Source organism: Mixophyes fleayi, chromosome 1 (assembly GCF_038048845.1).
Source record: "Mixophyes fleayi isolate aMixFle1 chromosome 1, aMixFle1.hap1, whole genome shotgun sequence".
NCBI classification, from domain to species: domain Eukaryota; kingdom Metazoa; phylum Chordata; class Amphibia; order Anura; family Limnodynastidae; genus Mixophyes; species Mixophyes fleayi.
The window spans coordinates 82,500,881-82,521,138 of NC_134402.1; the positions used below are offsets into that span (position 1 = coordinate 82,500,881).

The 20,258-nt window shown below is 39.1% G+C and overlaps 1 protein-coding gene across 1 annotated transcript in view; it reads left to right on the top strand.

Annotated features, from left to right (window-relative positions):
- GPM6A (glycoprotein M6A) overlaps window positions 1-20,258 on the top strand; it is a 133,458-nt gene that overhangs the window by 76,468 nt on the left and 36,732 nt on the right. The window contains exon 2 of the mRNA XM_075197577.1: window positions 11,375-11,567. Within this exon, the coding sequence (XP_075053678.1) occupies window positions 11,375-11,567 (193 nt within the window). The remainder of the gene's footprint in view (window positions 1-11,374; window positions 11,568-20,258) is intronic.

Sequence of the window (20,258 nt, forward strand, 5' to 3'; positions counted from 1 at the left end):
AAATTGTTCTGGTCTGCCCCCTGCGTCTTCCCTGCTTCTTTTTGGGAAATTAAATTTTTTACGAGCAGCAGCTTGAGAAAGTGAAGGAGGACACGTCGTCAAGCCGAGGCCCAGTTCAGCGGCCAACTTGCTGAGCAATAGCTCTTTGCAAAAGTTCACATCTCGCTCATTTACAAGTAAAGACTCAATGTAGGTCTTAAACCTTGGATCAAGCACAGTGGCCAAAACGTACTGATCCGAGTTCAAGATCTTAATAACTCGAGGATCATTGTGAAGCGAATTAAGTACTTGATCAACAAGGCCAACATACTTTGCTGAATTGCTTGCTTTTAGCTCCTCCTTCATTTTCTCAAGCTGCTTTTCCAATAGTCTAATTAAAGGAATGACTTGGCTCAAACTAGCAGAGTCTGCACTCACCTCACACGTCACAGCTTCAAATGGTTTCAGCACCTTGCACAGCACTGAAAGGATTCCCCACTGTGCAAGAGTGAAATACATCCCCCCTCCTTTCCCAATGTCATGGCTTGTGCAATATGCTTGGATGGCTTTGCGCTGTTCCTCCATCCTCTGAAGCATGTACAGGGTGGAATTTAACCTAGTTACCTCCTCTTGCTTAAGTTGGTGGCAGGGCAAGTTAAACTGCTCTTGGAGCTGCTGTAATCTCCTACAAGCTGAATGCCTGAAATGGCCTGAAATTTTACTTGCCACTGAAAGCATCTCCTGCACCTCACGGTTATTTCGTAGGAAGATCTGCACCACCAAGTTGATGATGTGAGCAAAACAGGGAATGTGTTGGAAATCACCCAGCTGTAATGCTCGCACTATATTGTTGGCGTTATCAGAAATGACATACCCTGGGGAGAGTCCAAGTGGTATAAGCCATGTATCAATCACATCTCTCAGTTTGCGTAACAAATTGTCAGCTCTATGCTTGTTAGTGAAGCCGGTGATACAAAGAGTGGCCTGCCTGTGACAAATGTTACGTAGTGGTGTACATGCTGCTGCTGTTCCTGCTGGTGAAGGTGAATGACCAACCCAGTGGGCTGTCACAGTCATATAGTCTTTGGTTTGACCACTTCCACTTGTCCACATATCTGTGGTTAAGTGGACAGTGGGCAGAATAGCATTTTTCAGCGCAATCTCTATATTTTTACACACTTTTTGGTATAGTTGTGGAATTGCTTTACGGGAGAAATGGTGTCGCGATGGAATTCTGTAACGCAGACACAAAACCTCAATTAACTGTGAAAAACCAGCTGCGTTTATTGTGGAGATTGGACTCAGATCTAACACTAACATTGCAGCCATGGCATCTGTGATTCGCTTGGCGACTGGGTGACTGCTGTCATATTTGCTTCCCCTAGCAAATGATTGTTTTACAGTTAATTGCTGAAATGTAGGACTGCTCATTTTCTTGACCTGCCTCTGGGCTGACGATTCACCCCCAGCAGCAGCAACAGCAGCAGCAGCAGCAGTGGCACTAACGCTTTCTTCAGAGGAATCAATAATAGTGCATTAGTCATCCAACCTTAATAAGTGGGATGCCGGGCTAACTCCGAGCGCTACTGAGGATATTGATGAGGATGGTGTGGTGGGTGCATTTTGTAGCCGTCGGGATGTCGGTGAGCGGAGGGTCTTAGCTGATGATGGAGTGCTTGTAATTTTTTGTGAAGAACTTTCAACTTTTCCCAACACTTTGCCATTAACTCTCGTTAAATGACGTAACATAGACGAGGTTCCAAGATGGTTAAGGTCCCTCCCTTGACTGACTGTGGCTTGACATACACTACAAATGGAAATACAATTGTTGTCTGGATTTGGGTAGAAATAATTCCACACATAAGAAGTGGATTTTTTTGTTTTATGACCAGGCATGACAATGGCCTTTTTCTTGTCACGTGCCAGAACTGCTGCCACTGGTGCAGGACTTACACTAACAACCTCATCCTCATCAACATCCTCACTAGCGCCCTCGTCACCTCCACAAATCTCCCCCTCATCCTCTTCTAATTCCAAAGTGGCATCCTCAATTTGTGTATCACCGTCTAGACTCGGGCTATTAAGGCACACATCAGCACAATGCTCACGATTAAACATGGACTCTCCACAGGGATTGGTGTCATTTCTGAATCAGAGCAAACATTATCCTTTAATGCCTTACTGTTGTATCTTGCAGCTCGGCTTTGACACGTAACAGTAGTTGTGCACCAATTGTAGGCTCGGTAACTTTTTGGGATCTGCCACTAATAGCCAAAGGTGAAGGCCTCATTCTCTCTTTGCCACTGCGTGTAGAATGGCATGTTGGCAATTTGTTTCTTATCAGCACTTAACTTTTGCTCAGTAACACTTCTTTTTCGCTTCAACACTGTAAAAAAAAAATTTGTTTTGGTTTTTTTGACTGATTTCGAAACACTGTGTAGTTTAACATCGCCTTGCCCAGATGACGTACTGGGAATACTAACATCAGGACTGGTGACAGAACCTGGTTGCTCATTCTGATCATATGTGGACTGCTTTGAATCCGTTCTGAGCCCAAAGCACTGTGGAGTGCTAAAAATTATTTGGTAGATACTGCTGACAGATAGTAATTTTGACAGCCAGAAATATTTATGCACAATTATGGGGGACACCCCAAAAGCACTGTGGAGTGCTAAAAATTATTTGGTAGATACTGCTGACAGATAGTAATTTTGACAGCCAGAAATATTTATGCACAATTATGGGGGACACCCCAAAAGCACTGGGGAGTGCCAAATATTGAAGAAAAAAAAATCCTCTATCCTCCTCTCTTTTCTAGCGATTTTTGGTAGCTCAATTGGAATATGAATATTGTCTTCTCTGTCCCTGCTCTAATCAGCCTGGGACTACACCCTGCTCTCTCCCTCTGTCAAATGGCGATGGATTGCTGTGGAGGCGTGTATTTATAATCTTCAAGTATCGCGAGAACCGAGCCCCGAGATCCGACGACGTCACAATGACGTTCGGCCTCGATTTGGATTCCGAGCGGGCGGGAGAGTACCAAGCCTACTCAGCTCGGTACTTGGATACTCAAAGTTCGGGTGGGTTTGGTTCTCGGGGAACCGGACCCGCCCATCTCTATTGGAAACACACATAAAACAGAACCAGTGAAAATAAAGGAACTGGTACACATGTATACAAACTTATGTGTGATAGAGTACCTGTCAGTAGGTGCACCACTCTTGCTGCCATCCTCTAGCTGGTCTGAAATTAGTGGGCAGAGTTAAAATGGTAATAATTTAACATGTTCTCTTCACTATTGGACTATTGGAAAAGATGGATAGCGACATTCTTTATTTTTATTCTTTTTTTTTTAACTGTTATTTACTGCTATTATGTTGTAACTTATAGAATTGAGCCAGGTTCTAACCATCATCATACAGTGTTCTTGTACAGTTTGAAAATTATTTGGTTACTGTGGGTTCCAGAACTTTTTTTGCATGATAAAACAAGTGTTAACTTAGATATAAACACACATGCTAAATATTAATTTGGGCATTTATGATCTGTATAATGGGTCCTACAAATACAGCTTTGGCCTGTTGTATTTCTTCCATTGAGATCTGTTGTGTTTCTCATGGTGCGCACACATGGATCAAAGGTACAGACAGGGGCTAGGAGGCAGTGGGCCCTTGGGCCGGTCACAAATTGAACTTCCTTGGGCTGAGTCACTGGGCTACCTGCATTATTTTGCCTTTAAAATGTTCCCAATAGATTGCTGAGCCGATTTTCTGGTATCCAGCCCCTGGATACAGAAAAGACTTTAGTGTGCAGAAAGGTCATTGGTCCCTATACTTTGTGTAACAGAACACAAATTAAAATGATACATGCATTCCATGGTTGTTTCTCTATATGTTCACCTTACACAGAATAAATGTGTAGCATTGGAAGATGCAGCCTAAATTTGTACTTAAATTCATTTTCTTCACTATTAGTGAATGTATATAGTAATACACCCACATACAGAAATTAGATTTTGTGTTGTGAAAAAGGTTATTTAAAAGGGATTTTAGGACCAAGTTTCCAGTTGGACACACATTACTGCAAGACTGGACACAGATTAATTTGTTTTGTGGGCAGTTATGAAAGCTGGGATGTGACCAAGTGGACAAATACGCAACTAGTATAGTTATACACTCCAGGTTATTGTGCTACAGGAATAAAAACACTGACAAGTGAAGTGAATAACATTGATTATCACATCACCTGTCAAGGGGTGGAATATATTAGGTAGACAGTTGATGTGTTGGAAGCAGGATAAATGAGCAAGTGTAAGAGTCTGAGCGATTTTGACCAGGACCGAATTGTGATGGCCAGATGACTAGGTCAGAGCATCTCCATATGACATATTAGGCCTGTTGTTGGGTTGAAGCTGTGACACATGAAAAAGCAGTTTTTTCTGTCATATCTTAAAATGAGCTACTAAGTGTAGAAAGAGCACATTTGAAAGCTTTCTTGATTTTGCTGGCCTCTGATGTTACATATTCAGCTCTACATAATTCCAATTGCTCAACGTAATTTAAAAGAATCTCTCAGATCTCTCGATATGCCACTCAGACCACATGCCCACACAGGTCTTTCAGACCTCTCCATATGCCACTCAGACCTCCCCACATGCCCCAACAGGCCTCTGAAATCTCTCCATATGCCACTCAGACCTCCTCCCATGCCCACAAAGGCCTCTCAGATCTCTCCATATGACACTCAGATCTCCTTATTTGCCTATCACATGCCACTCAGACAACCCCACATACCCATAACACCTCCCTAAATGCCACTCATACTTTGCACACATGCCACTCGAACCTACTACACATGCCACACACATCTCCCCTACAAATCCGCAACTGACACCTCCAAACATATCTAAAAATACCTTCAAAGCCAGAGCCTGCAGATGGGGAGCAAGCAGTGCAGCATACACTGTTCTCCCCCTCTGATAGGATGTGCTGTGTGACCACCCTGCATTTTGCTAAGGAGGTCACATGACGCGGAAGCAGGCTATTCCAGTGCAGTCTTATTCTCTGCTTGATATCAAAGTAGAGGATAAGTCAGGTCAGAAGCATAAAGTTGGGTGCTACAGGCTAACCAGGCTGCTTTTTGCCAACTGCTTACTTAAGCTGGGTACACACTACACTGTTTTCATCCAATAATCGGCTCAAACAGCCGACATACGACCACTCGTTCAAAAGTCGGGTCAGTGTGTGCAGTGACACGAGGGTCGAAAGTCTGCCCAAATGGACGATTATCGCCTCATTTGGTTGGTCGCACCGTTTAATATTTTCGGTCCAATCTCGTTTCCGCTGTGTAGTGTGTATAAACTTCCGACCGATGCACAACAATGAGTACGAAATTACAGTCATTGCTCACGACAACATGGCTGTAAAAAGTTGTTAAATGGATGTCAGCTCTTCCCTTTATCGTCCTAAACAAGGCTAGTGTGTATGCAGGCTATGGACCGAGCGATCGGAACATCGATCGCATGTAAAATCGCTCTGCATAAAAAGTTGGTCGAAATTTCTGTAGTGTGTACCCAGCTTTAGACTGTGTAACCACACTGTGGTCATTATGGGAAATCTTAATTACTTGTAACAGGATCAAAGAGTACAAATTACTATAAATTACTATAATGAAAAGGGCTGCATGTGACCCCCTTTAAGGATTGCCTATTGATGACATTGGATATAAAGTAGGTCGTAATAGGGGATATGTTGACTTCGTAGGGAATGGGTTTGTAAATAGAAGGTCATGCATTTTGGGGTTAAATAATCATTGTATGGACTAATTGCATTATAATAGTGACTACATTGTTTGACTTTAGGGAGTACTTTTTAAGAAAACTGATGTTATGCTTTTGAATAGTTGTTTATTTCATGTGCATTTTATATTGATAAATATTCAATTTACTCAGGACAGAAAATCAATGCATCTGTTGAAAATCAATCACTGTAAACGAAAATATAACTGCCTGACATTTTCATTTAGGTCAATGAATTAAGCAATGACTTTCTTGTTTATATTTATAAAACACAAAATCTTTATCCGTAGCTTATTGAAAGACGCATGCCTTTCTCTAGTAAAAACATTTATGCCCTATCTATGAAAGCCTCTGAACCGGTGTTGGCTACCTGGCGAAGGATTCCCAATGCATCTCATGATGGCGTTAGCAGAGACTCTGCAAAAGAAAAATATTTTGTAATTTAATTAAAGCATTTTTCTCATAATTTAATTATATGTAAATATTGTTTATATATTTTTCTTTCTTTTTTATTTTATTGAAAGTGTAACTGGTCCGGGCCCCTAGTACCACTGCGCTTGCATGAACCAGCAAGCTGGTTCACACATATACATAATAATAAATAGGCCCCTTAGTTTGTTATATATACAGGACAAATGTCTTAGGAACTTCTGTCCATTTTACTGGGACCATTGGTAAATCAAATCTTGATAATCCAGCCCAGGGGTTCAGAAAGTGTCCCAGTATTTTTTTTTGCTCAGGCTGGTAGCCTGGTTTTTGCTCTCCAACCCAATAGCAATACGAGCCCTGATCAGCCTAGGGCTCCTTTTCACTATAGCGGTGGGATCACACAATCATGGTCATGTTCTAGTAAAAACTAGCCCAGACTGTGTAGCACTGGTGATTGTTGAGGGTTTAGGTGAGGGGGGGGGAGTGGATGGGGGGAAGATTATGAATACATTGGCTGTTTAAATAATATTTACTTCACTTTATTATTACACATTGGAAGTTTTCTCTTCATTAGAAGTGAAAGTCTGGTATACATGAGGAATCGTGTCAGAGAAAGTGTCCCTATTACCCAACATGTTTCACCTGTAATACAGTCGGCCTTAGGTGTGTGTGCTAACATAGGTGTTGCAAAGTTGATATAGGTGTTATGGTGTAAGGTATCTGAATCCACTTTGGGTATGCTATCATAAAGCACACACTGTGACCTTAGAGGGAACCACATACACCACAAATATGAGCGCAACCACATTGGCCTAATATTAATGGTTTGTGTATTTGGAAATTTATTACTCTAAATGTTTGCCTTATTTCTGACTACAGTCCTGTGACTCCTAAGTATTTATTTTACTTTTATTAGCTCAGTGTATTCTGGCACAGTTGTGTATTGTTAATCTATTCATCCAGCAAGCACTTTTGGTTTGTAGACTTGTTCAGCATGCATTTGCCTGTTTACTAAACATTAATTGTTAAATATTCTACAATTATTTAATTTGCTGCAGCTTTTTGAAAATCATTTTGTAGTTTGCTCCGGTAGACAAAACATTAGCAACAGCACTGTATATTTCTCATATTTTTCTGTGCATTATAACTATAGATGAATATAGACCTATTGTATGTAGTGGCATGATTTACAGAACTTAGGGGTCTATTATTAATAATTGGTGATGGGGCTGATTTTCTATAGCCACTTATCGCGTTAATAGAAACCACCTATCGCCATCATTTATCTATAACATACTCGGCAATACTGGCTGGAGTGGTAAGAGTCTACTTACCACTTTGGGAGGCCAGTCTCAGAGTATATGTGCATGTGGGACCCAGCAGACTTGGTAAGTTTTGGGGAAAGGTCAATATTGTGTGTGTCCTGATGGCTATAGTGTGGGTGTGCTGATGGCTATAGTGTGTGTGCTGGAGGCTATAGTGTGTGTGCTGGAGGCTACAGTGTATGTGCTGGTGGCTATATAGTGTGTGTGTGCTGGTGGCTATAGTGTGTGTGTGTGTGTGTGTGTGTGTGCTGGTGGCTATAGTGTGTGTGCTGGTGGCTATAGTGTGTGTGTGTGTGCTGCTGGCTAAAATGTGTGTGTGTGTGTTTGTGCTGATGGCTATAGTGTGAGTGTGTGTGTGCTGATGGCTATAGTGTGTGTGTGTGTGTGTGTGTGTGTGTGTGTGTTGATGGCTATAGTGTGTGTGTGTGTGTGTGTGTGTGTGTGTGCTGATGGCTATAGTGTGTGTGTGTTTGTGCTGATGGCTATAGTGTGTGTGTGTGTGTTTGTGCTGATGGCTATAGTGTGTGTATGTGCGCTGATGGCTATAGTGTGTGTGTGTGTGTGTGTGTGTGTGTGTGTGTGTGTGTGTGCTGATGGCTATAGTGTGTGTGTGTGTTTGTGCTGATGGCTATAGTGTGTGTATGTGCGCTGATGGCTATAGTGTGTGTGTGTGTGTGTGTGTGTGCTGATGGCTATAGTGTGTGTGTGCTGGTGGCTATATAGTGTGTGTGTGCTGGTGGCTATATAGTGTGTGTGTGCTGGTGGCTATATAGTGTGTGTGTGTGCTGGTGGCTATATAGTGTGTGTGTGTGCTGGTGGCTATAGTGTGTGTGTGTGTGTGTGTGTGTGTGTGCTGATGGCTAAAATGTGTGTGTGTGTTTGTGCTGATGGCTATAGTGTGTGTGTGTGCTGATGGCTATAGTGTATGTGTGTGCTGATGGCTATAGCGTGTGTGTGTGCTGATGGCTATAGTGTGTGTGTGTATGTTGATGGCTATAGTGTGTGTGTGTGCTGATGGCTATAGTGTGTGTATGTGCGCTGATGGCTATAGTGTGTGTGTGTGTGTGTGCTGATGGCTATAGTGTGTGTGTGTGTGCTGGTGGCTATAGTGTGTGTGTGTGCTGATGGCTATAGTGTGTGTGTGCGCGCTGATGGCTATAGTGTGTGTGCGCGCTGATGGCTATAGTGTGTGTGCGCGCTGATGGCTATAGTGTGTATGTGCGCTGATGGCTATAGTGTGTGTGTGTGCGCTGATGGCTATAGTGTGTGTGTGTGTGTACTGATGGCTATAGTGTGTGTGCCAGTGTGCTAATATAGTTTGTGTGTGTGAGCCAGTGTGTTAATATTTCATATGTGTCTGAGAGTGGGAGCCAGTGTGTTAATATAGCATGTGTGTGTGTGTGTGAGAGTGGGGGTCAGTGTGTTTATAAAGCGTATGTGTGTGTGTGGGGGAGAGTGGGGGCCAGTGTGTTAATATAGTGTTGGAGGTAGGCTATTTAAGTGCTGGTGGGGGCTAATTATTTGTGGGGTGATGGTGCAGCTATTTAAGTTAGTATTGGGGCCTATTAATTTAAGGTTAGGTGATGGGACCTTTAATTTAATGCTGTGGTGGTTTGGTGATATTAATTGAATATGGGGCTGATTTTGGAGAGGACGACTGTTTATTAATTGTGAATATGAATTATTTAATGCCGGGCATGATTGTGTAAAATGGTTATATTTGTTAAACGTAAATGCAATTTAATTTATTGCTGGGGCTGTTTGGAGGGAGAGAAATAGGTTTATATATTAAATGTGAATATTATTATTTTAATGTTGGGGCTTTACAGAGGCCTAATTATAAAAACATGGGTGCTATTGATTTAACACTAGGGCTGGTTGGAGTTTTCTAAATTGTATGTACCCATTTTTTTTTCCAAATAGGGCATCCAACATTCCAGGATCTAGATAACCAGCAAATAAGCTAAAGTAACCAGCAGCCACAAGTGGTGAAAGTAACAAAAACATTAGGAGAGAGCAGGACTGTCTGCCAACTGTCCGGAATCTGGTGGGACAGTCCCGAATTTGGGTGATTGTTTCACTTAGGACAGTTGGTAGGTATGTCCCGCTTCACTGTATACTGCTTGTTAAGACAGAACTGTGTGCACCTAACAGTATTGCCTGTGTACTTGTCTAAAATAATAAGCATGTTACATCATAGGGGTTACCCCAGAGACTTAATCCAGCTCTGGGCCAGGACAATGCAAAAACAAGCCCCTTTGCTGGCAAAAACATCTGGTTTTTAAAGCAAGCAGGCCTTTTACATTTTGATAAATCCTATTAGAAATCAAAAATAAAGTATGTGTGTGTAAAATATATATATATATATATATATATATATATATATATATATATATATATATATTATGCATTATTTTTATTATATAAGATTTATTATTTGTAGTAATAAAGTATTGCTGGATTAAGCAACACTAAAATAGCCTCTTTTTATATTGATAAATATATATTGTATCAAAAGCCACCCCTTATGAATGGGCCGCTACTTATGGGCCAGTGCTCTCTGCTTCCTCCCCGGGATAAAGTCTAACAGCCCTCCCCTGCATGAGGGAGTAGTAAAGGAACACAGGGAATATATGAAGGAAAGGTGAAATGACAAGTGAGGTCTGAGAGAAAGATATAAGGATATCGCAGAGATGAACGGACAAAGGGGATACATGAGTGAAGTGAGGAATCACACAAAAGGAATACCATAACATAATTTAATAGGTCCTTAATTTACTACACAGTAATAAAAAGCATCAAGGTTGAATTTTAGGCTAAAATTCTCTAAAGCTTCTTGGGCCCATAGATGTCCGGCCGTTCAGTCCCTCTTTCCATTTTTTCAGTCTCTTTTTCCATACATACAACCTCTTTAAATTCCCACACAGACTACTGTGTGTGAGTATTGTAAATAGATAGATAGACATAATTATATATATATATATATATATATATATATATATATATATATATATGATCTCATTTTATACTTCATGTTATGCGCTTTCATATGATATGTAACACAGCAGTATGTTTTATTAAAAATATAAAATCTTCAAAATCAATATTTTGATTATCGCAAAAAGCCAGATTTTTTAATTTTTGAAAAACATCTCAAAAATTGCTCTTAAATCCCCAAAGTTTTTTTTTGGGATCATGATGGAGTAATCTGCTACAAGAGCTTTCAGTTTTGAGTGATTCATGAAAATTGTAATTATTGAGGCACTACACATCTGAGAAAATCAACAAAGCAATATTTTTTCCTGTTCACTTCATTAGAAGAATGCACTTTTCTCTTCAGGTGTGTTTGGGGCCGATGTTTTACAGACAGCACCTGCTCCCACATCTGCACAGCCATGTGAACTTAAGTGGAAGATACTCCACATAGAAAGACACTTCAATTGTCTTAATAAGGCACACCTCTTACATCTCCCTTGACCATCAGGTTAGGCTTGGGTGGGTCACTAATTTAAGCCCACCCAAACCTAACATAACCTGACCCCGAACCTTTTGTGTATATGTATATAAATAAATATATATATATATATATATATATATATATATATATATATATATATATATATATATATATATATACTATATACATGTGTGGGTGTCTCTACAGAAAATACAGGATGTAGTATTGAAAATTTTATATGATAAACGCTGAATGTAATGTAAATGGATGTATTATAAATGTATTGAGTGTATAATTATTCTATTTATTTAGAATTTTTCTTACATTTTACTCTTTCTGTACAGTAAAATGTCAATTTCACCTTGTATCTCTCTGTTTTGTTTGAAGGTTGCTTTGAATGCTGCATAAAATGCCTTGGAGGTATTCCGTATGCATCATTGATCGCTACTATCCTGCTATACGCCGGGGTTGCACTGTTCTGTGGCTGCGGTCACGAGGCTCTTTCAGGCACTGTCAACATTCTGCAGACCTATTTTGAAGTGGCAAGAACTGCTGGGGACACACTTGACGTCTTTACCATGTGAGTCATTATTTCAAAATATGAAAATATGTCTAAGCAAGTTAAATACATGAACAGATTATGTAACTAATAGATCATTTATGTTCCTGTCTTATGTGCTTAAATCCTTGTTCATTTGAAAGCTGAACAGTTATTTTTACCTGTATATTCATCTGCAATTTTCATTATCTCAAGAGTTTCTCTTAATTTTTTCTTAATTTAAACTTATTAGTTTAGAGCCCCCAATAGAAATGTTCTAAACACTTCCAGGTGCGCTTTAGAGGATACAATATGTAAAAACAGTTTTTTGTTCTGTTTAATACACTCTAAGCAAGTTGCATCAGAGTTATGTTCTTTTCATAAGCTAATGTGCTTGGTCTTCCTTCCATTTCTACTACTTCCTTTTTTCTTTATCATTACTATCATCTCCCAGCTGTCCTAATTTAAGCGGGGTAATCTCTGTTTGAGGATTCTGACCGTCTGTGGACCAATTGTTCTCACGGTGAAAAAGTTGGGAGGGTGTGTCCTGTCAGCTCCTGCTCTGCATAGCAGAGGTAAATCGGTGGCGTTCACACTTACCACTGGCGCTTGTTGCATTTAAAGGGTATTTTGAGTGGGTCGATCCAGCACTTGGAAGCACTTGACATGAACCAGTAGGATATGGAATACCCAGCATGATGTGACCCTGCCCTGTGACACATGGACACACCATGACGTTAACCCTTTGATTTTGAGAATTTTTTATAAGTTGTGTTAATTTAATTTCCGTTGGAAGATCTATTGAAAAGTAAACTATGCATATTACCCCTCCCCACTTTATTACCGGTATCTGAAGCCACCACTTTATATTTAGAACCATGTCCTAATGGGATAACATGTCAACCTGCTGGTAAGGGTAAACAAAATCCCTTTGTTTAATGTACATTTTGATAAGTGTGAGCACTCCAGTTATTTCATGCATATTTTACAGCTCAGTAACACAGGGCTTGATTCATTATGGAAAGTAAAGCAAAACAAATGAGTAACTTTGCACCTTGGCAAAAACCATGTTGCATTGGAGGGGGGAGCTAAATTTAAAATGTGGGGACAGATTTATAGTTGGGGAAGAGAATGTCCTAGATCAGTGGTTCCCAAACTTTTGCAGTTTGCGGCACCCTTAAAGTCTCCATAATTTTTTCAAGGCACCGTTCCAAAATAATTATCGAGCAGTCCCGTTTTATAAGCAGTCAAAAAAACGTAATAAGTATTTAGGTCAGGACAGAGATACTTATTGGAATTTAGAGGCCAAGTCAACACCTTTGAACGCTTTGTCATGTTTCTTAAACCACTCCTGAACAATTTTTGCAGTGTGACAGGGCGCATTATCCCGCTGAAAGAAGCTACTGCCGTCAGGGAATGTTGTTGCCAAGAAAGAGTATACTTGGTCTGCAATAATGTTTAAGGTAGGTGATACGTGTCAAAGTAACATCAACGTAAATGTCAGGACCCAAGATTTCCCGGTAGAGCATTGCCCAGAGCATCACACTGCCTCCGGTGGCTTGCCATTTTCCACAGTGCATCCTGGTGCCATCTCTTCCCCAGGTAAACGACCCACACGCACCCGGCCGTCCACAGGATGTAAAAGAAAATGTGATTTATCACACCAGGCCACCTTCTTCCATTGCTTCATGGTCCAATTTTGCCACTCAAGTGCCTATTGTAGTCTCTTCCGGCAGTGGACAGGTAACAGCCTGGGCATTCTAAACAGTCTGCGGCAACCCAGTCCCATACGCAACAAGCTGCGATGCACTATTTATTCTGACACCTTTCTATCATAGCGAGCATTCATTTTTTTCAGCAATTTGTGCTCTTCAGTGGGATTGAACTAGGCAGTCGAGCATTTGCTCTCCATGTGCATGAATGAGCCTTGGGCGCCCCTTACTTTGTCACTGGTTGTCCTTATTTGGACCACTTTTGGTAGGTACTAACCACGGTATACTAAGAACACTCCACAGGACCTGTCATTTTGAAGATGCTCTGACACAGTCATCTAGCCATCACAATTTGGCCCTTGTCAAAGTCACTCAGATCTTTATGCTTGCCCATTTTTCCTGCTTACAACATCTAAACTTCAAGAACTGACTGTTTTATCCCACCCCCTGACAGGTGACATTGTAAAGAGATAATGGATGTTTTTCACTTCACTTGTCTGCGGTTTATATGTGTGTGTGTAGATGTGTGTGTGTGTGATATCTAATATATATAAGCCTAGTGGCTTGTGTTAGTGTGTGTGTGTGTGTGTGTGTGTGTGTGTGTGTGTGTGTGTGTGTGTGGAAAAAACTATTTTCTCAGAAAGGGCTCATCCAATTGACATGAAATTTGGTATACTGACATTATTTGACAAAAAAATTATAATAGTGAAGTCAGTTAACTTCCATCATCCCCCTTCCCCCTTGGGAGGGGTAGTAAAGGCTAAATTTACCAGTTGAGGGCTCAAACTCTTGACCGTGTGGGTATTTATTTACCAGAGCCCGTGTTTGGTCATGGAAAATTGTATGTCGCATTTTCACGAGTACGGAGAAGCAGTGATGTGAAAGTGCAGGTTATGAATACTGCCCTTCAAGGAAGACTGATTGAGCACAGTGATAAGGTGTTTAGCAGAAACGTTGTGTATCGAGAGGTTTTAGAACAGTAAGACGATGGAGATTAAGGATGTGGCGATGAAGATGAAGGATGAGGTGATGGAGAAGAATGATGAGGTGGTGACATGTGGACAAAACCACGTTAAAAAAGGGCGCTTACGTCGGGAAGTAACGCTCTTCCCCTGAGGAGGGCTGGCCTAGCCCCAAATGCATGACAAAAACCTTTTTAACACCTTCAGTAGCTTGATTTGACTAGAATGCATGAGTATCATGCACGAGTTAACTTGTGTATACATATATATATATATATATATATATATATTCAAAAAAAGGAGCGCCATACATAGTGTGATAACGTCAATTAACAACAAAGTGACCATATATTCCAAATTGGTCTCGTACCAAGAACAGAAGATAAAATCGCTTATCTGGATAATAGTATCCCTTGGAACTCCCACAAGTTTCTTCTCAGGTAACTTAGACCTTCTGCGTCTTATCCAATACTAGAACTCAAAAGGAAATAGCAAATAATTGTGTAGTGTGTTCATAACATACAAATGAATATCCTTCTATAAAAGAATTTTAATCAAAAACCATGCCATATCCATTCATAACAATAAATTGCCCGTAAGTTTTTACCCTTTTGAGAAAGTCGTTACAGACAAAACGCGTCAAAGGAGCATCGGTTAACTGACTGCTTGGTTGGTGATTGGAAAGGAGGTTCTATGTCCAGAGGAGTAAAGGAATTATTACTCGTGGCATTTATCTGTTCTGGTGGAAGGAACTTCTATCACCTGTGGCCAATGGGTTCTTAGGGATTTCTGGATGAGTCCTTTTTACAGATAAGCTTGCCTTGTTTTTATACAATGTACGGGCAATTTATTGTTATGAATGGATATGGCATGGTTTTTGATTAAAATTATTTTATAGAAGGATATTCATTTGTATGTTATGAACATACTACACTATTATTTGCGATTTCCTATTGAGTTCTAGTATTGGATAAGACTCAGAAGGTCTAAGTTACCTGAGAAGAAACCTGTGGGAGTTCCAAGGGATACTATTATCCAGATAAGCGATTTTACCTTCTGTTCTTGGTACGAGACCAATTTGGAATATATGGTCACTTTGTTGTTAATTGACGTTATCACACTATGTCTGGCGCTACTTTTTTGTATTTATCTAGGTGCCACATCCGCAATTGATGTATAAAGTGAAGCAGCCTACTGTATATGAATCTTTTTATATATAAGCACAATATATTCACGTGACTGTGTTAATGCACTGAGCGCCGTTGTCTTTTACCACTGTTTTAATATATATATATATATATATATAAATACTGTGCAAAAGTTTTAGGCAAGTGTGGCAAAAATGCTTTCAAAACAGCATCGATGCATCAATTTTTCTTAGTACACTTGCACACAGTTTTTGAAGGAACTCGGCTGGAAAGAGTGGCACATTTCCTTCGTGATAGACCCCCTCAAAGAATTGAACACTGCACTACTGATAGAAGGGATTTTTAAACCATTTCTTGTTGGCTCTTCACCCCCCACCTCAGGAATTTTATTTTCACCTAAGTTAGATGGATCACTAAAATGACCCAGGCCTTCCAAAGTAAATTATGGATGTCCTGAGACCTGGCATTTCAGAAGACCTGAGTTCACACTTCTGCTCCTTTGGCCTGGCTAAGTCTAACTCCTCTGCATACACAAACTTTTCTAAGAGATTTTAACTGTCTCTGGGCCTGGCTACTTTCAAAAGACAATTTACACTTGCCTAGGTCAGACTCAGGTCAGTTAACCAAATACACTTTGAAAGGTTACATAAAATATTCCCAGTGTTATACATAAATTCCACAGAAAATAACAATCACTCATTAGATAAACTACATTTCATCACAAAATCCCAGACAGACTCGATGATGTTGAGATAAGAGCTCTGTGAGGGCCATATCATCACTTCAGGGAATTTTTGTTCTTCTTTGCGATGAACATAGTTCTTAATGACATTAGCTGTATTTTTGGGGTCGTTGTCCTGCTGCAGAATAAATTTGGAGCCAATCAGACGCTTCCCTGATGGTATTGCATGATGGATAAGTATCTGCCTCAGCATTGAGGACACCATTAATCCTGACCAGATCCCCAACTCCATTTGCTGAAATGCAGCCCCAAATTTGCAAGGAACCTCCTCCATTTTTCACTGTTGCCTGCAGACACTCATTATTGTACCGCTCTCCAGCACCTTCAAGTACTTATTTCCTGTTTATCTGTAGGTATGTTTCCCAACATAAACCTGGTGCATAACCTACATATCTTGACATGCGCAAGACTTAGCATTTGGGCCTAGATACCTAAATTTTTTGGATGGCTTTTTTTAGAGTATATTAAAGCCAACTTTTCTCCTATATTTGGGGAACTACACACATTATACACATTATTAAGTTGATATAATGCAACATAGAGATAATTTTTTCCTTTAGTCATAAGTGTCATAAAATGTTAATGCAATATATAGCTGCCAATTGCATTAAGCATATTTTAAATGCGTTAAAATGTTTTTTAAAGCACATTTATCTATTAGCACACTCCCAGAAGGATATATAAGATGAGTGGAATATATGCAGTATATATGAAGAGACAAAGTGGTAGGAATCCCCATTAAGCTTTCTTGCTGTATCTTGTAGTCACATTGTAATAAACTGTTACTTGCTTTTATTCAGCAGCACATTTAAAAAGTTGTGTAACTGATGGAAGGAATCTAAAGGTGATGCAAATGTCTTCATATGTGGTTTAGAGATAAACAGTTGAGTGGAATAGTGGCCTCTGTCCGTAGGGCCACGGAATTGCACGAGTTTTTCCGTGAGAATTTAATTTCATGCAGAATTTCCCCAATAACTTTGGTTCTGTTTGGATGTCTCCCTTATTATACTGCAACCACATGGCAGAATTATGTGATGCTTTTGTTGTCCCAGCTCTATTTATAGATTATAAATTCCTTGAAATGTTGAATTTGTAAATACAGTTTCACTGAATGGCGAAGCAAAAGAGGCAATTGATAATATCGCTGGAAATTTACACCTACACAAATTCGCTCATCTATAATGTCTTTATACATTTTCTTAATTATTTGATCCATTTCCAATGTAGCTCCTCACAGTATTAAGCTGACACAGTGCAACATGTTACAAAGAGAGTTAATTGTATCCTTTAATAATAAGTGTCATAAAAGATTAATGCATTATACAGCTCTCGGTTACATAAATCATTTTTCCAATAAGTGTAGTAATGTTTTTCAAAACACATTTGTATATTAACTAACTCCCAAGAGTATTTACTATAAGATGAAGGTAGAGGATGCTTTCTATGTCAAGATACAAATTGGTAGGAATTCCCATTAAGCATGTCTCCTCCTCCTAGAAACACATATATAGGGCAAGTGAGAAATGAGAGAACAAGAGGGGAAGAGGATTTTTTATTTATTTTTTAAAATCTAAATTGCTGTATAATTTCAAAATAATATCCATGGTTATTTGACAACTCAATTAAACACAGAGTAGAGCACATCTCTAACTTTCACAACTAAAAAAAATGGGCTTACTTTACTGTTCCTAATGTCCATTGTTAAAGATAATGCAGAAGTGGCTTAAATTGCGCACGGTGTCTCCATACGTCATTCCAGAATAACCTCGTTAAATCACACGCTTTAACACTTTTCCTCATTAGACACACCTACTCCAGTCCTTTTATATTATATCCATATTTGGTAGGCTTTTATCGATGTTACATGATAGCAACTTTAGATGTTTTAATACATTTACATTTAATCTCGTATATAACATTTAATCACGATCACAATTTTATTTGTCCAGCCCAACTAAAAAAAAGGCACTTTCCCTTCATTGTATTGGTCCTAACTTTAAGTATGATTATCGTTGCCATTTTCTTGTAGCACATATGGTGGAGGCTGTATTTGGTAGGCATTTGCCAATAGTAAACAGTAATCACATTGGTCATGGTTCTTACTATACTTATTGCAACTGCCATTTTCTTGTAGTGCATATAGCAGCGGCCATAGTAGATACGCTTTTACCATTATTAATAATTGGTAACTACGATCAATGTTTACTCAGGAACAAAAAGTATTTTCTTTATTTAAAATAGTCCTAATAGTGCTAAAAAGATTTTAAAACATTTTAACATAATCATTGTGCCAGATTTCCAATTTAATCAAAGAAACACAATAATTAGGAGAATATGAATGCATTTTTATCTTGATGGAAACCTCTTAAATAGATATTGATTCCAACTTAAAAAACAGTGATAGCCTTCTTCATCAGTGGCTGTTAACCACATTAGCCCATATGTAATTGGGAACAAAACCTATTGAAATATAATCTTTCATATAGCACAGAAAGAAAAAAGGCATTTTTTAGGATAAAAATATACATAAATATCCAAAATAAATATAAAATAAAATATATCCTATATAATCCTTTTTTCAATAATATATGATATTTTAAGTTGTTTTTACATTAAAATTAATAAAATAATCCAGCGAGTAAATTACTGTATTAACGGTTTTCCTGCGCAGGATTACCGTAATAACGGTAATATTTTTTGAGCGGGGGATTTTCGGCGATCCCGCCGTCAATTGAATATGCCCCATTGAGTCCAAAGGGGGTGAAGGTATTAGAGTATAAATTGAAAAAGGTTTTCTCTCTCTTAATTAATTTCTACACTCTATTACCACTTCTCTCATCAGGTTCTATTATGATTTATTGTGATAGCTTCCTATTTATATATTAATATATATATGCACCACTTTTCCTGCATACAACCCACACAGAATCCTTCCTGTATCACAAATGCACAATGCAAAACACCAATTTCTTGTATAATACGCATATGTATAACAACCTCTGTATATTCTGAATAGTACATCACACTACAACAAAGATATAACGCACACAGGAGCCATTTTGTTCAATCACAGCAGCCATATTGGACCATTTAAAACACCATATTCATGTTTAGAATGTCCACACTGTATCCCATAAATCATATGCCCAGTCCCACGATTATACAGTAGATTAGGGGTTAACAAAGTATGGCACAATGTGGCCATCTTGAATGCATGGAAGGATTAAACACACTGTCCTTATCTTACAAGGTAGAGCAATAGCATTATATGCTAGCTAGACAACCAATCACTTCTATAATTTCAACATCTCTTATAAATCAATTCCTGTAAAGTAATCACCTCATCTATCCATATGAGCAAATTATCTCTCACTATGAATATCACATTGAATAACCTAATCTAAAATTAACATGCATATTGACCATAGTGTATTTTATCTGTATATGCCACATAATGAGCATACTAAGGAGTGATGGAGGGGTGTGTCCCAAAGTTTATTACAAAAGCAGTTGTCTGCTAAATAGTGTTCTCATAACTCCTACAAATATACAACTTTACAGCCAATACAACACATTAATCACAGTATTAACTACAACTTCCTTTTCCCAGCATTATCAGACATGTTCAAACTTTATAAGCACAATGACCTTCATTTAAACTAACGTCTCCATCGTTTACAATGCAAACTACTCCAAGTACAATGTATGAATACTATTTAAACACATAGTTTACAGGATACTAGTCTTTACACGTTACTCACACTGCAGCCACTATACAGAGTCCAAAGAGAAGGGGAACAGATACTTGTGTCTGCGTTGTGAGTTCAGGAAGAGAGAGACTGAATCTTTTCCCTGAAATAATACTGCCCACACTTGTGGGCAGAGCCCCTGCACAGAACGTGAGCCAGGTATATCCATGTGTAAGTGGAGTATGTACTATCCCAAAATGATTTAACAGCTCACACAATTTGGGCAATGACTAGTTACATGCCATAAGAGGTTGGAGAGTACCAGTTATTTTGTTAATGGCTAACTATTAAATCAATGTGTGTGAATCTCTGTTTGGAAAAGGGAGTACTGTAATTTTTATCATCCATCATAGTTGATCAAGTAGCTATGTGGCATACATCACAAGTTGAAAGGACCAATATGAAGTTGTACTCTCCTTA